The following is an 18,046-nucleotide window of genomic DNA, read 5'->3' on the forward strand; positions in this document are numbered from 1 at the left end:
TATGGATGGGTTGTGTTTTCTTATCCAATCTGCAACTCTCCGTCTCTTGAGTGGTGCATTTAATCCATTAACATTCAGGGTGATTATTGATAAGTAAATCCTCACGTTTTACGTCATCTGGAAGGAGCTCAGCCCAGGGGTGGGGCAGAGAGGAGAACACTGAAACAGCCACTTTAGGGCCTTCAAAGCAGGAGCTGTGACTAACAGTAGTGTGATTTTTATTTTTTCCAATAAATAAATAGAATTTATAGATCACATGTGTGTATCTCTTATACCAGTCATCACAAGAAGCTATATATTTGCTACAATGATATGTTACAGCTTAACATGGCTGGAATCACCTCCTTGGGAATTATCCTCAGAATCAGGAGCACATGTTTTTGAAAAGCTACAGGGACTGGAAATCTCCATCTTCTGAAGACGGAGTTGGTTTCTGGAAGCAGCAAAAAACAAACCGAACAAAAACAAACCCCAGAGCAAACCAAACCAAGCCCCAAACTAAAAATCACCTCCACCAATAACAGCAACAACAATGACACAATTACTATTACCCTTTCAGAACTAGACTGGTAAATGAGGGTGGGGAGGGGGTGAGCAAGCTAAATAAAGCCATTTTTTGTTCAAAACCACTTGTGATTATAAGATGAGACTGCTGCAGACTCATGGCTGGAAGGCCTAACATAGCCCCACAATGTGGGTGTTGTTTGGCCAACACAGTTTGCCAATTAAGAAAAAAAAAAATTGAATTGTCACCAATGTTGAAAAATCAAGAGATGTCATGGAAAAGTCAGATATCTGACTTCTCTTGAAAAAGGAAATAAAAATATCAGGCACCTTAGGCTCTCATTCTAGCATGGCAACTATTAGCTGGAGCTTCTTCTTTAGCCAGAGTTTATGAACCTCAGGTTGGCACTCACTAGTGTAGTGCCTAAGGTACTTGACGGCTAACCAGAAGGCTGGTGGTTCAAACCCACTAGCCACTCCTCGGAAGGAAGGTTAGGCACTTCCATAGTGATACTGCCTTGGAAACCCAAGGAGGGGTCCCTATGAGTCAGGTCTGACTCGATGGCCCATAACAACAACAACAACAACTATGCCTTATTGTCTCCCCAACTCTGAGGTGGGTTGCAACTGCTGTACAACATAGTATTTATGTTTTTTTTTCTTCACATTAAAAAAGAATAATACATTCACATAGATCAAAACAATACAAGGAGCTATACGGTAAAAAAAAAATTCTTACTTTCCCCCCACCACCCCTTTTCCCAGCTCTCCATAAGTGAACACTTTAGTTTCTTCATTAATATCTCTGGCGGCATAGTGCTTAATTTAAGGCATTTGACTGCTAACTGGAAGGTTGGTGGTTTAAACCCACCAGCCATTTCACAGAAGGAAGACTGGGCAATCCACTTTCATAAAGATTAACCGCCTCGGAAAACCCAAAGCAGGGGCCTGCCATGACTCAGAATGAACTGGATGGCAGTAAGTCTGATTTTTTTTTCCCTTACACAAAAGGTGTTGTTGTTGTTGTTGTTGTTGTTATGTGCCATTGAGTCAGGCCTGACTCATAGCGACCCCTCCTTGGGTTGCCAGGCAGGATCACTACAGAAGTAGATTGCCCAACCTTCCTTCCGAGGAGTGGCTGGGGGGTGTGAACCGCCAGCCTTCTGGTTAGCAGTCAAGTGCCTTAGGCTATGCTACCAGAGCTCCTCACACAAAAGGTAATATTATATATATTTTTCTTTGTTTTGCTCCCCACCCCATGGAGACTATATCCTGGGGATTGTTTCATAACAGCATATGGAGACTTTCCTCATTCCTGTTTTATAAATACTTAGTATTCCAATGGGTATATATAACAGTTTATTTAGTTCCATATTGATGGACATGATTTGCTCATAGTCTTTGGCTTTTACAAACATTCTGCAATGAATGATCATGTACATATATTGTTTGAAAGAGGAGCAGGCCTTTATCACAGGATAAATTTCCACAAGTGAGACTGCTGGCTGAAAGGGCAAATGTCCTTGTAATTTTTCTAGGTATTGCCAAGTTGCCTTCCATAGAGGTTGTGCCATTTTGTACTTTAAAACAGCAATGCATGAACATGCCTTTGTCTCTTCAGTTTCCCCAACAGAACATGTTGTCAAAATTTGTATTTTTGTCATTCTGACAGGTGAAAATTATATTCCAGGGGAGTTGCAAATTGTATTTTTAAAACTAAGAGATCATTTATACATTTAAGAGATACCTGCATTTCTTTTCCTGAGAACTATCTTTTTCATTTTCCTATTGGATACCTATTTCTGTTGGAAAAACAGAAATTGAATTCTTTTTATTTGCTTTTTTTTTTAAATCGGATTCTTGTTGTTTTCTTATAAAATTTCAGAAGCATTTTTATATATTAAGAAAATGTTAGGAAAATCAGCCCTTTATCTATGATTGTGTCGCAAATATTTTTTCTCATGTTTGTTACTTATCTTTTGCTCCTATTGATGATGTTTCTGTTCATTTGTTTCTTTTTTTGCTGTTGTTTGCCATGCTGTTGTTTTGTTATTGTTTCTGCTTGCTCTTTAAATGTAGTCAAATTTTTATTTATTTACTTATTGCTTCTGGACTTTGAGTTATAGTATGAAAGGCCTTTCTTCTTTTAAAATAAATAATACATTTACTCATATTTTCTTCTATTAATTTTTGAGGGTTTTTTTTTTCCTTTTTTGTCCCATTTACTTACCCACCCCTGTTCAGCTTCAGTGTCTATCTATGCAACCCTTCCTAGATTACTGTCATTATTATTATTGCAGGATTGTTTATATGAGGCAGGAGAGCAAAACGAAGGAATTATAACCTTTGCCCAACCTAAATGGGGAAGTTCTGTTGAGCAGTGAAACAACTTGTGAGGCCAGAGACATCCAGCTGGGGCTGGCCTGAAAATTCCCTTGCCCTGCTCCTCCTCCCTTCTTCCTCTGCCCGTACTCCCCTCCTCTCTTCCTCTCCAGCACATTTAACTTCTGTAAAAACTGCTAGCTACAGGTGCTCTTTTTTGCAGGCACCAATCACCCTGTTACCCAAATACCCGGGAAGAAGGCATTCTGGTAGCATAGTGTCTAAGGCACTTGACTGCTAACCAGAAGTCTGGTGGTTCAAACCCACCAGCCACTCCTCAGAAGGAAGTTTGGGCAATTTACTTCCATAGTGATACAGCCTCGGAAACCCAAGGAGGGATTGTTATATGAGTCAGGTCTGACTCAATGACACCTGGCAACAACAGTTACAACACCCCGGAAGAAGAGCCCCATAAAAGCCCTATGTGGCCTTTGTTTGGGGCTCCGTTTCTGGATGTGAATCTACTGAGTCTATCCTGGTACACAGAAATAAAGGTCCTTCCTTTTTTTTTATCCTGCTCGGCGTTAGCGTTTCCCTTCACGGCTCCGGTAACATATGTAATAATATCCACATTTATTGCCTTTAACTTTTGTGCTTCTCCCTATCTCTCTTACTGCCTTGATAATTTTGTGCTGACGTCTCCCTTATTGTATACTGTCTTTCCCTTCATATTTTCAAAAATGTAAATCTTCAATCCTCTTAGAGCTTGTTGTTGTTGTTAGGTGCCGTCAAGTTGTCTCCGACTCACAGGGACCCCATGTACAGCAGAACGAAACACTGCCCGATCCCGCACCAGCTCCATGATCCCTGCTATACTTGAGCCCATCATCGCAGCCACCGTGTCAATCCATCTCGTTGAAGGCCTCCCCTTCTTTCGTCAACGCTCCACCCTACCAAGCATGACATCCTTCTCCAGGGAATGGTCCCTTCTGACAACATGACCAAAATAAGTGAGATGAAGTCTGGCCATTCTCACTTCCAAGGAGCATTTCGGGTGCACTTCCTCCAGGACAGATCTGTTAGTTCTTTTAGCAATCCATCTTTTAGCAATCTTAGAGCTTATTGAGGTGCAAACCATGAGAAGTGAATCCAACTGTACATTCTTCCAGAGGGCTGTCATGTCTCAACATCATTTATAAAATCCATCTCTGGACTGAAGTGAAATACTGTCTTTATCATGTACTAAATTTCCACATGTTTTTGAGAGACTATTTCTGGACTTTCCAACCTGTTCCATTGGTTTGTCTATATTCATGACCCACACTGTTTTAATTACTTAGACTTTTATTTTAGTTTATGGGAGCTCTGGTGGTGTAGTGCCTCACGCGTTTGACTGTTAACCAGAAGCCTGGCGGATCAAACCCACCAGCCACTCCTTGGAAGGAAGGTTGGTCAATCTACTTCCGTAGAGATACCGCCTGGAAACCCAAGGAGGGGTCGCTGTGATTTGATGGCAGTGAGGTTTCTTTTTAAGTTTAATAACTGGTAGAACTTTACTTGTTACTCTTCAGAATTCTTCTAGTCATTAGTGTTAGTTTATTTTTCTATATGGATTTTATAATCAGTTTGTTTATTTCCAGAGGAGAGAGAAAAACTAAAAAAAAAAAATACTATTAGTATTTTTATGTTGATGTGGCATTGTTGTTAGGTGCCATAGAGTCGATATTGATGCATAGTGATCCTATGTACAACAGAATGAAACAATGCCCAGTCTTGCGCCATGCTCATAATCCTTGCTATGCTTGAGCCCATTGTTGCAGCAAATGTGTCAATCCATTTTGTGGAGGGTCATCCCTTTTTTTGCTAACCTCTACTTTACCAAGTATGATATCCTTCTCTAGGGATTGGTCCCTTCTGACAAATGACCAAAATTGTTGTTGTTGTTGTTGTTGTTATTTGCCGTCGAGTCGGCCCCGACTCATAGCGACCCCTCCTTGGGTTTCCGAGGCAGTATCACTACGGAAGTAGGATTGCCCAACCTTCCTTCCGAGGATGACCAAAATAGGGGAGACAAAATCTGGCCATTCTTGCTTATAAGGAGCATTCCAGCTGCACTTCTCCAGAACATATTTGTTCATCCTTCTGGAAGTCCTTGGTATTTTCAGTATTCTTCACCAATACTATGATTCAAAGGCATCAACTCCTCTTCGGTCTTCCTTATCCATTGTCCAGCATTAACATGCATATGAAGCGATTGAAAATACCATGGCTTGGGTTAGGTGCACCTTAGTCTTCCAAGTGACATCTTTGCTCTTCAACACTTTAAGGAGGTCTTTTGCAACAGATTTGTCCAATGCAATATGACATCTGATTTCTTGACTGCTGCTTCCATGGGTGTTGATTGGAGATCCAAGTAAAATGAAACCCCTGACAATTTCAATCTTTTCTCCATTCAACATGATGTTGCTTATTCGTCCAGTTGTGAGGATTATTTTTTCTTTATATTGAAGTATAATCCATACTGAAGACTGTAATCTTCATCAGTAAGTGCTTCAAGTCATCTTCACTTTCACCAAGCCAAGTTGTGTCATCTGCATATTGCAGGTTGTTAATAAGTTTTCCTCCAATACTGATATTGTGTTATTCTTCATATAGTCCAGCCTCTCAAATTATTTCCCTCAGCACACAGATCGAGTAAGTGTGGTAAAAGGACACAATCCTCATGTATACTATTCCTGATTTTAAACTATGTTCTGTTGTATGTATGTATGTATGTATTCCCTTGTTCTGTTTGAATGACAGCCTCTTGCTCTATGTACAAGTTTCTCACCAGCACAATTAAGTGTTCTATAATTTCCATTCTTCTTAATGTTCTCCATAATTTGCTATGATGCACATAGTTGAATGGTTTTGCACAGTCAATAAAACACAGGTAAACATCTTTCTGGTATTCTTTGCTTTCAGCTAAAATCTATCTGACATCAGCAATGATATCCCTCATTCCACATCCTCTTCTGAATCCAGCTTGAATTTTTGGAAGTTCCCTGTCAATATAGTGTTGCAACAGTTTTTTAATTATCTTCAGTAAAATTTTACTTGCCTGTGATATTTATGATATTGTTTGATAATTTCCACATTCTGTTGGGTCATCTTTCTTTATAATGGGCACTAATATGGATCTCTTCCAGTTGGTTGGCCAGGTAGCTGTCATCTAAATTTCCTGGCAAAAATTAGTAAGCACTTCTAGCATTGCATCCATTTGTTGACACATTTCAGTGGGTGTTCCATCAATTCCTGGAGACTTGTCGCCATGAGTTGGTTCTGACTCAAAGGCGCTGAGTTTGTTTTTTGGTTTTTGCTTTTCACCAATTCCTTCAATGTTATTTCAGCTTCCTCCTTTAATACCATTGGTTCTTGATCATATGCTATCTCCTGAAATGGTTGAACGTTGACAAATTCCTTGTGATGCAGTAATTCTGTGTATTCCTTCCATCTTCTTTTGATGTTTCCTGCATTGTTCAATATTTTGTCCATAGATTCCTTCAATATTGCAATTTGAGGCTTGATTTTTTTCTTCAGTTCTCTCAGCTTGAGAAATGCTGAGTGTTTTCTTTCCTTTTGATTTTCTAATTCCAGGTCTTTGCACGTTTCACTATAATGCTTCACTATGTCTTTTCCAGCTGTTCCTTGAAATCTTCTGTTTAGTTCTTTTGTTTCAGAATTTCTTCCATTTACTTTTGTTACTCTCCATTCAAAATCAAGTTTCAGAGTCTCTTGTGAAATCCATTTGGCCTTTTCTTCATTTCCTGTTTTTTTTTTTTTTTTAGTGACCTTTTGCTTTCTTCATGCATGGTATTAGGTCTATAGATTAACCCAGGAAGGGTTAGCATCATTATAATGTTAAGTCTCCTGTCCAAAAATATGCTGTATCTTTTCATTTGTTTGCATTTTTTGCAATCTTTAAGAGTATTCTTCCCTTGTCTTAGCACAAAATACAGAGGAGATAGATGCACAAGTTTTGAAAATCTTTTCTCCTATTATATTTTTAACAGATTGTTGTTTTGCTATAAGAAGACTATTGATTTCTTTATATTATTTTTATGTATGTTGCTTCCCTACTGAAATCTCTTATTGTGTGTAGTAGGCTTTCAATGGATTCTCTCGGGTTTCAGCTACATAATCATGTGATCTGCAATAATAAGGGTTTCACTTCCCCCTTTAATGTTCTTAAACCTCTTTCCCTGGTCTAGTTGCTCTTGCTAATAGTTCTAGACAGTAGTGGTGATAGCAGGCACCCCTGTCCTAATACTGACTTTAGTAGGAATGTCCCAGTGTTTCTCCATTAAGTGTAAATAGAGCTGGCTTTTGAGCTGACATATGAATTGTATTTTAACAATTGGAAGAATTTATTGATTCTCCTTTTACTCTACATTTTTATCAAGCATAGATGTTAATTTATATCAAACGCCTTTCCAGCATTTATAATAATCTTTCCTTTCCTTGCATAAACCATTTGAATTTCTAACCCCTACTTTAAAATAGTGAGAAGAGTGCAAAAAACCAAGGGCATTTAGAAGCAATCAGCCCTAGCACATGATGGACCTTGAGACCAAAAAACCAGATGGTGCCCAGCTACCGATGCCAACCACACAGGAAAGGATCAAAACTGGAGATCCTGGATAGAGTGGGAGGAAAAACATGGAATAAAATCCAAAAACACAATAGTGGCCAGAGTTACTGGTCAGATGGAGTCTGGTGAGACCCCCAATACTATGGCCCTGGGATATATTTTGGGCCTGGAATAAATCTCACTCCCAGGGGCTGGCACTCCTCAGCCCAATAGTAAACAAGATGTACACACAGACCACTCAACCCAGGGTGACGCAACCACATATGGAAATGCATCCCTTGGAGCAATCGCCCACAGGGCACCAGAGGACCACAGGGCAACATTCACAGGAGGAAATGCAGGACACACAGGAGTCCATAACTATGAGGGGCACAGGGGAGGGTTGGGCTACTGGGCAGGGAGGGGAGGAGACTGGGTTAGGGTTGGGGATGGTAAATGGGGAGTGAAACTAAATGTACACATACACACATACACACGCACACACACAAAGTATATCTATAACTTTTGCATTCCTTGAATAAACCATTTGAATTTCTAAACCTGCTTTAAAATAGTGAGACTGGTTTTCTTGTTAGAAGGGTACCTAGACATTTTGACCAATGTCCTGGGCACAGAAATTTATATGGTCTCCCAGGGACAACAATTCCTGTGAATATATACTCACCAGCCTCAGTACATTATAGCTCTCCTATGCATGCTTGAGAGTCCTTGGGTGATGCAAACAGGTGTTAACTGAAAGGCTGAACATTCAAGCCCAACCAGAGGTCCCTCAAAAGAAAGGCCTGGAGATCTACTTCCAAAAAAGTCACCCAATGAAAACCCTACGGAGCATAGTTCAACTCTGACACACATGGGGTCGCCATCAGTTGGAATAGACTCTATAGCATCTGGTTATGTGTGTTTAATTTTATATGTATTTATAAAACTCCTATTGGGTGCACAACTTTAGGTACTAAACACGTAAATATCAGATGATAAAGCTACCAGAATATCAATAAAGGTGAGATATGAAGAGTGAGATGAAAGGGCAGCTGATGGTAAGAGAAGCCAGAAGAAAGAGGTCTCAGAAGAAAAAGAGATGAAACAGAAGCAGCCATCTCCTCCAGGAATGGATAGCAGATGGGTCAGATTTTCTCTTCTCCATACCTCACCAGATCCCTGTTCCTGTCATATTGGTATTTATAAGCTCTACTCTGGGACCCTTTTAGTACTTTTCCCAAAACTGGCCCAATGCTTTTAAAGATTTAATGTGTTTGGCTGTTCCAAACTAACTGTACTTAAGTAATAATTAATTATCCTGCCCTTTTAACAGACATTTACAGCTGCCAACCAGCTTCTGGTCAGAACGTGCTAACCAGAATTGCCATGCTGAGTTGACATGTTTTCAGCCAAAAGCACAGTAACATGACATGTTAGTTAGCTTGAAGAGGCTCATGTTGGGCAAGTAAACCAGTCTGAAAAGCTTTTTGAAATGCTGATATTAGTCTGCATACAGCTTATTTCTTCATTCCTAGATCACTAAGGATCTAGGACCTCAGAGTGGGAACCTCCATTCGGGTGCTAACCAAAAACTCAGCAGTTTGACCCATCAGCTGCTCCACAGGAGAAAGATGTGGCAGTCCGCTTCTGTAAAGATTTACAGCCTTGGAAATCCTACGGGGCAGTTCTACTCTGTCCTATAGATTAATGAGTCAGAATCGACTCAAAGGCAGTGGGTTTGGTTGCATGATGTATGAAAGGGCTGAAGAGAGATGTGTAGACTTCAACTTTAAGATATGTGCACACCTACGCCCATGAGAAGGAGCCCTGGTGGGACAAAGGGGTTGTGCTTGAATTCCAGCCTAAAGGTTGGCAGTTTGAAACCATCCAGCAGCTTGGCAGAAGAAAACACTTGGTGACCTGCTCCTGTAAAGATTATAGTCACAAAACAATATGGAGCAGTTCTGCTCTGTCACATGGGTTCACTATGAGTTGAAATTGACTCCACAGCACCAAACAGTAATTATCTCTGTGATGTACACTGAATGATTTTCTTAATAACTTCTCTATGTGAGGTGTCCAATGAAGGTTTTTAAAAATTACTTTCTCATATGAATGGCTCTCTGTTCTAAGAAAAGCAGAGAGTAAAGATGAAAAAACAATTATGAGAATGAATGGCAAGAATAGTGCTTGAATCAAGTAGAAGGCTGGTTCCTCTGCTTGAAGCAGAGGCCTCAAGAGCGAGCTGGGGAGAGTCAGATGGCTTAGCACAGCAGATGATCACTAGGAAGGCATGCCAAGATCTTTCCTGCTGGTGAGTGAGTACCTCTACCAATTAATTCTGGTGGTAGGATCCAGGCATCAGTGGAGCTTTTAAAAACTCCCTGGATGATTCCAACATATGTGTAGAACCTTGCTACTCAAAGTGTGGTCCTCAGATCAGTGGCATAGGCATCAGTGGGAGCTTGTCAGAAATGCAGACTCTTAGACCCCACCTCCAACCTAATGAAGCAGAATCTGTATTTTTAAAAGATCCTCAAGAGATTCATGTGCACATTGAACTTAGAGAAGCAGCGATTTAGAATAGTGCCTCAAAGAGTGGTCCCTGAACCACCTGCCTTAAACTCATGGGCTGAGGCAGGAGGTAGGACATTGGGGCCCAGGGGACTTAAGACAGCAGATTTTTGTGCCCCAACCTTGGTGATTCTGTAGGTATGTGGGTGGAGACCTGGAATCTGCATTCTTAATGTGCTCCCAGGTGATCCCTAAGCCTACTAAAGTTTGAGAACCACTCCCAAGAGCAAAGCCAGCAATATGATGGTTGCCTTTTCCTGGACTGCATGGAAGTTCCCTCTGTCAAAATATAACCATTCTCCATGAACAACTGCCTCTTTTGTCATAAGCCAGAAGAAGTGGAATGGTGCCTGGCTACCATTACTGTACATTTTGATCAACGATTCTATAGAAGAATCTTAATTGAACAGGGTGGGGAAGGGGATTTCAAATTTCAAATTCTCCTGGACTCCAGCTTTCTGGAGCCATGGAGGCTGGTTGAACCCCCAAAACTACTGCTCTGAGATAATCTTTAAAATATTAAAGCAAAAATATCCCCTGACTTAGCCAGTAAAGAATGTCTACCTTGAACGTTATGCTTTTTAAAGAACTATTTATATGGGATCAAATTGACAACAGCAATTAAAGTATTAAATAGGAATCTTAGGAGATTGGGCAGTGAGTTTATGTTAATGGGGGAGGAACAACTACAAAAAGGGGAGTGAGAATGGTTCCATCACTTGAAGAACATAAGCAATGTCACTGAATCATATATATAGAAATTGTTGAACGGGTGTATGTTTTGCTGTGTGTATTTGCAACAACGAGAACAAAAATAAATTATATATTTAAAAAATCCAGACAGAAAGGAATTCCTTAATTTCTGTTTCCTTCAGAATTTCAAAGGACTTTGGTTATGAATACTGATAAAATGACTTATTATTATTTTTCTAGACTAGACATCTGCCCGTTAATCAGTTCATGAAAAATTAAATTTAAAAAAAAAATATATATATATGTATAGCATTTGCAGGTGGGGGAATGAGTTGGTGATAAACCACAAGTGCCTCACATCCTGACAAATTCGTGATGGTTCTGCTCTCTGATCTGTACCAGAGCCAGTGGTGGCACTGCCAGCCTTGAGAGTCAAGTCTATCTTTCAGATTGACACAGAACTGGGGTCTCTCATTCTCTTGTTTTAGTGACAGCATAGGTTGTAATTTGAATATATAAACTTTTACCTTACCATATTAGTACTCAGATGCAGCCCTCTTTGAGGGTTTCAAAATGCAGGGTGTAGGAACCAAGAGAAGGGAAGAGGGAATTTCCCTAAGGAGATTTCTTTATTTTACACCAGTCCTTTTTGAAATTTTTCTTGGGCTCAGATCTTTAAATGATAACATGGGAAAAAAAAATGAATCTGGGCATGGAGAATTTGATCAATGTATAGTACTTCCATGTAGTGTTAAAAGCATCTCAGCTCATGTAAGATATTTAAAAGCTTCTATGATAACAGAAGTTTTAAGTGGATTTTATCTCCAAGTACCTAAGGTTCCAAAGTATGGCTCACACTTGACTTGTGACAGAACTGAAATCTTCCTATTTATAAAGTGGAATATAATCGTGACAATTGTAACGAATAATGAAATAAAATGGGAATTCCAATGTGACCTGTATGTAATTATTAAGTCATTACTGAGTTTAAATCAGCAAAGCACAGAAACTTAAGAGTGTGATGGGGTGAAGATTTTTGAGGCGTTGCTTTCAAACACTGTCTTTTGGGAAGTGCAACAGGGCCCCTTTGAGAATCTACTGGAAGCTATGGACTTGCTCCCTAGATGCACACAAACACTTTTCCTAGCAATTTCTGGGCTCCATAGATACCCTGGAGGCCATATGGGGAACAATCTGCAGTCCCCGTATTAAGAACCTCAGCTTTGGCACTGCATTTCTTTTTCAAAAAATTAATCTATACTGGTTTATCCCATTTGGAACCTCTTTAGATCCAGGAGCTACTTTCTGAGCATCTAGGCCCTGTGTAGGCAGGAAAATTAGGGCTGATAGCTTTCACTTAACCAGAAACAATTAAGTCGACAATCTCATGGGGCTAAGCTGAGGCCAATGAAAAGTCAAACACTTGATTATGTCAGGGAAAGAATCCCTTTACAGAAGAAGCCTGAGATCTTTCAGAAATGCCGACTCAGTCCTCTGCGTGCTCCTGCAGCAGGCACAGGTACCAGCAGGCGAAAACTCTTGTCAAAAATCAGGAAGCAAAGTAGGTCACTGAAAACATTGCCCATGACCCTCAATCACCTGCAATGTCAGTTACCAAACAATGTCAGATGTGGAAAAGACTTACTCCTTCATCCCACCCCCACCCCCATTCAAGAGATGAGCAAACTGACCCCAGAGGGCTAAGGTGCTTGCCAAGGTCATCCAGTTGGGCTCATACCCACTGCAGAGGCCTACTGAGGGTAACAAGCAACTGGAGCAATCTGTAAGTTTGAGCCCCCCGCCGCCCTTGTCAACTGGGAGTGGAGGAGTAGGGGGAGAGGGCAGGGATTCGCCGGCTGGCCTTGCCTCGTGCCCCCTTGGACAATGGCAGGAGGACAAGTGCCCCACTCTGTGCTTCCCTCGTTACGCCTCTGACCCAGATCCCTCTCTTCACAACATTCGCTGCCTCGCCAGGTGTAAAGAGGACATCAGGCGCCCTCTCTCTGTACCTCCCTGCCGCCCACTCTGGCGGGGGCGCCACCAAGAGCCGAATCCCCGCCTACCGGCACCATGGAGTAGGTCATCATCATCAGCATGTCCTGGCTTTCTGCGCGGATGTGCGGCGCTGGTTCCCCGCCGTGGCTGCGCTTGTTGCGCGCTGCGCTCGCTGGGTCCTGGGGAGGCGCTGCGGGCCCACGCGGCGCGCGGCTCAGCTCCGCCAGAAAAGCGCGCAAGGCGCTGTCCTCGCGCTGCTCCCGGCCGCGTTGCGCCTCCAGCGCCCTCAGAGCTGCACTCAGCCCGCGCCACTGGCACAGCGCGAATACGGTGCCCGCGGCGTTGAGCGCGGAGAGCACCGCCACTGCGGCCAGAGCACCGCGCATCCCCCACCCAGTACTTCCGCGGCCTCGCTGCGCGCCTCGGACCATGATCTGCGCGCCTTAGGCTGGGCAGGGTAGAGCAGGGTAGGACTCCGCCGCTACCTTCCTGGCAGCCTTTATACGCCCAGGGAACGCCGTGGGCTGGTGGCAGCGGTGTGAGTCACGCCACCCTTAGGCCCTCCTGGCGGCCTGGTGGGGCGGGTGGGGGGCAGCAGTGGTGGCGCCCTAGAAGCCCGGAGGGACAGGCAGGCGGAGAGGAGCGAGTCAAGACAGCCAGCGGAGGAGGGGCGGGCAGTGCCCGTCGGAGCAAACCGGCAAACCCGCCTCTCTCTCCCTTTGCTGCTGCTGCTCTGCCCCTGGTCATTGCCATGGCCCAGACAGGCAGAGCGAGGGTGAGACTGAGGGGGAGAGCAGAAATTCTTATGTCCTGAGAAATCGCTGAATTCCACTCCGTCCCACTTCCACCCCCACCCCCTACTGCTCAGAGGCCAAGGCATGTGCCCACTGCCCCTGGGAGGCCTGCTGCTGGGCCCAACCCTTGGCAGCCTGCCCATTGCTCCTCCCGATATCCCCACGACCTCCCAGGCCACTAAAAACCCCTAGCATCTTTCCCAGGAAGGTGCTGAATGGGGGACAGGGAGACATTTGACATTGGAGGGTTTAAAGGCTGCCATCAGAACCAGAAAAGCCCACACCTTCCTGCCAAGCAGAAGTCATCGTGAATTCAGATTTCCAGGATTTGCAGGCTAAGAACTCTTTCTGGCACCCATACCTGGGAGTGGGCAAGGTGATGAGAAAAGAACTGGTGTGTGGGAATCAGGATGCCAGGTTCTTACCCTATTCTGCCACTACCCCGCTGAGATACTTGAAACAAGTCCCAAGACACTCTAGATGTCTGTTTCTGCATTTGTGAAGTGAGGAACTTGGCCAGGGGATGCTTGAGGTGCTTTCTGGTTTTAGGGTTGGAGAGCCAGAGGCTCCCCTTAGGGCCCTGGCCAGGGCAGGTCTGGGCTTTACCTAGCCCACCTGGCTTGCAGGGGAAGTTGCCCCACACCATTTGGTTATGCTAGCATAGCACCTTCCCTTTCTTGTCAACTCAGATGCCTACTCAGCCTCAAGCCCCTTCCCCCTAAATGCAGAGTCACTTTCCAAAGTCCACTTCCTCTTCACTCCTGGTGTTCCTCAACTTCTCCTAGAGTATCTCTGCCTCCCTGTACTCTAGGACCAGCATGAGTCCTTGATGGTGTGGGAAGATTCCAATCAGAAGCCAAGATTGCTGTTTCCACAGCCCAGTATCTCAGAGAAGGCAGCGGATCCCTGCCTTTGCAGCCAGCTGGAACTTCCAAGGGGAGAAAGGACTCTCTTTAGTATAGAGGGCCTCTACTGTTTCAGGACAGTGTGTGCTGGAGGTTTGTGGGGACGAGTGGGATGATGGGGGAGCTAGCACCTTTTGACTTAATGGTAGGAACTTTGTAACCATCCTCTCCTCAAGGATATGCATTCCAATTCTTATAGGTAGGTTTTTTTTGGCTCAGAAGAGAAAATCAGAGTGGTCTCAATCTGCTTGTTCCCTAGTCATCATGGTGTGCCGAGGTCAGAGCTCCTGAGGAAGCAATAGAAAACTGAAATTATATCTCACTCAGAAGTTCTGTGTCAAGGCCTAGGCTCCTGGATTTTAAATAGAAACATTGACAAACTTGAGTGTTCTTAGAGGAGCATATAAGGAGGAATTAGGAAAGCATTAAGGTCCAAATGGTTTATGAAGTACCTCAACTAAGGAGACATACTGGCTGGGAGAAATGGCAGCAATGTAGTCAACTTTGTCTAGTTCTTCCCAACTCTAACCTACTTGAATTGTTATGTGCCTTTATTCTCTTTTCATACAGGTGTCAGACTTAGGATCAATAGGGAGAACCCACAGGGAGGCAGACTTGGAGCTCAACACCAGTAAGATCTTCATTTAAGTAAGTAAACATTTACTGAGCACCCACTGTGCTGACATGGCATGACTCAAATTGAGGAGAAACAGCTGCAAATATCCATCAATAATAGGAACATGGAATCTATGAAGTATGAATCTAGGAAAATTGGAAGTTGTCAAAAATGAAATGGAACGCATAAAGATTGATATCCTAGGCATTAGTGAGCTGAAATGGACTGCTTTTGGGCATTTTGAATCAGACAACCATATGATCTACTATGCTGGTAATGACAATTTGAAGAGGAATGGCGTGGCAGTCATCATCACAAAGGATGTTTCAAGATCTGTCCTGAAGTACAATGCTATCAGTGATAGGATAATATCCATACGTCTACAAGGAAGACCTGTTAATACTACTATTATTCAAATTTATGCACCAACCACCACAGCCAAAGATGAGGAAACTGAAGAATTTTATCAACTTCCGCAGTCTGAAATTGACTGAACATGCAATTAAGATGTGTCGCTTATCCTGGTGATTGGAACACAAAGTTGGAAAAAAAGAAAAATCACCATCAGTTGGAAAATTTGGCCTTAGTGACAGAAATAACACTGGAGATTGCATGATAGAATTTTGCGAGATCAACAACTTATTCATTGCAAATACCTTTTTTCAACAACACAAACGGCAGTTGTACACATGGACTTTGCTAAATGGAGTACACAGGAATCAGATTGACTACATCTGTGGCAAGAGGCAACGGAAAAGCTCAATATCTTCAGCTAAAACAAGGCCAGGAGCTGATTGTGGAACAGACCATCAACTGCTCATATGCAAGTTCAACTTGAAGTTGAAGACAATTAAAACAAGTCCATGAGAGCCAAAATATGCTCTTGGATATATACCTCCTGAATTTAGAGACCATCTAAAGAATAAATTTGATGCATTTAACACCAATGACTGAAACCAGAAGAATTGTGGGATGACATCAAGAGCATCATCCATGAAGAAAGCAAGAGGTCCTTAAAAATATGAGAAAGAAAGGAAAGACCAAAAGACCAGAAGAGACTCTAAAATTTGCCTGTGAGCAAAGAGTAGCTAAAGTAAATGGAAGAAATGACAAGATACAAGAGCTGAACAGAAGACTTCAAAGAGTACCTCAAGCAGACAAAGCTAATTACTATAATGAAATGTGCAAAGACCTGGAGTTAGAAAACCAAAAGAGAAGAACACGCTCGGCATTTCTCAAGCTGAAAGAACTGAGGAAAAAATTTAAGCCTTGAGTTGCAATATTGAATGATTCTATGGGCAAAATATTGAAAGATGCAGGAAGCATCAAAAGAAGATGGAAGGAATACACAGAGTCACTGTACCAAAAAGAACTGGTATATCTTCATCCATTTCAGGAGGTGGCATATGATCAAGGACTAATAGTATTGAAGGAAGAAGTCAAAGCTGCACTGAAGGAACTGGTAAAGAACAAGGCTCCAGGAATTGACAGAATATCCACTGAGATGTTTCAACAAATGGATACCTCACTGGAGACAGTCACTTGCCAAGAGATTTGGAAGACAGCTACCTGGCCAACTGACTGGAAGAGATCCATATTTGTACCCATTCCAAAGAAAGGCGATCCCACAGAATGTGGAAATTATCAAACAATATCATTAATATTGCATACAAGTAAAATCTTAACTGAAGATAATGCAAAAAGCAGTTGCAGCAGTATATTGACAGAGAACTTCCAGAGGTGCAGGCTGGATTCAGAAGAGGATGTGGAACAAGGGATATATTGCTGATGTCAGATGGATCTTGGCTCAAAGCAAAGAATACCAGAAAGATGTTGACTTGTGTTTTATTGACTATGCAAAAGTATTTGATTATGTGGATCATAACAAATTGTAAATAACATTGAGAAGAATGGGAATTCCAGAACACTTAATTGTACTCATGAGGAACCTGTACATTGACCAGGTGGCTGTTGTTTGAATAGAACAAGGGGACACTGAATGGTTTAAAATCAGGAAGGGAGTGCATCAGGGTTGTATCCTTTCACCATACTTAATCTATATGCTGAGCAAATAATACAAGAAGCTGGACTATAGTCTTCTTCATATATGAAGAAGACTATAACATCAAGATTGGAAGACTCGTTAACAACCTGTGATATGCTGACGACACAACTTTGCTTGCTGAAAGTGAGGATGACTTGAAGCACATACTAATGAAGATTGAAGAATACAGTCTGCAGCATGGATTACATCTCAATATAAAGAAAACAAAAATCCTCACAACTGGACTTGTAAGCTGCATCACGATAAATGGAGAAAAGATTGAAGTTGTCAAAGACTTCACATTGCTTGGTTCTACAATTGGTTCTACAGTTGACACCAATGGAAGCAGCACTCAGGACATCAGATGACGTATAGAAGTGAGGCCCACTTGAAACCAGCCAGCCATCAGCCAGGTTCTATCAGACAAGCTCAGGCCAAGATACCGCCCCATTTGAGGTAAAGGATTCAAAAGGCTTGTGGGATGGACAGTGGTTTGGGAGGATGTAGTGCCTGAGTTATTGTACCAGGGCCAATAGAGTGGTAGAAGGAGGGCAAAGGAATGCCCAGACTATTTTCCCACCTGAACCCTGTCTCAGATCCCTCTCCAACTCTTTTTGTGCAGGTGTATGGTATTTTACCTGGAAGAAGAGGAGTGAGGCACACACCTTTACTCATCCTTCACTCCCAAATGGCTATCTCCAAGCAGCTGGCCTCATTCTGTTCTCTTTTCCCTTTCTTCCCTTTATTCTCTCTACCACGGTTCCGTACATTGACCTTACTCCTTCTCTTGCCCTTCCTCACTAAGCCTTCCCTTCCTGTGTCAGATTAAAGCATTTTTTCCTACTCTTTTTTCTCTCTCAACTCTGCAAGCCCCAGGAGCACAACAGAGCATCTGGATTTACCTTTTAATTAAGTGAGTTTAGATAACTTGCTCAACTTCTTTAAGGAAATCATAATTGTATATATTTCATGAGGTTGTAAAAATTCAAT

At 42.4% G+C, this 18,046-nt stretch overlaps 1 protein-coding gene across 1 annotated transcript in view; it reads right to left on the bottom strand.

Moving 5' to 3' along the window:
- The window catches only part of GLDN (gliomedin), an 88,102-nt gene extending 74,974 nt beyond the window's left edge, over nt 1-13,128 (bottom strand). The window contains exon 1 of the mRNA XM_007935176.2: nt 12,766-13,128. Within this exon, the coding sequence (XP_007933367.1) occupies nt 12,766-13,128 (363 nt within the window). The remainder of the gene's footprint in view (nt 1-12,765) is intronic.
- Between the last annotated feature and the right edge of the window lie 4,918 nt (nt 13,129-18,046).

The sequence above is a fragment of the Orycteropus afer genome, unplaced genomic scaffold (genome assembly GCF_000298275.1).
Source record: "Orycteropus afer afer isolate SDZICR_OR568_19922 unplaced genomic scaffold, OryAfe1.0 scaffold00026, whole genome shotgun sequence".
In the NCBI taxonomy this organism is placed as follows: domain Eukaryota; kingdom Metazoa; phylum Chordata; class Mammalia; order Tubulidentata; family Orycteropodidae; genus Orycteropus; species Orycteropus afer.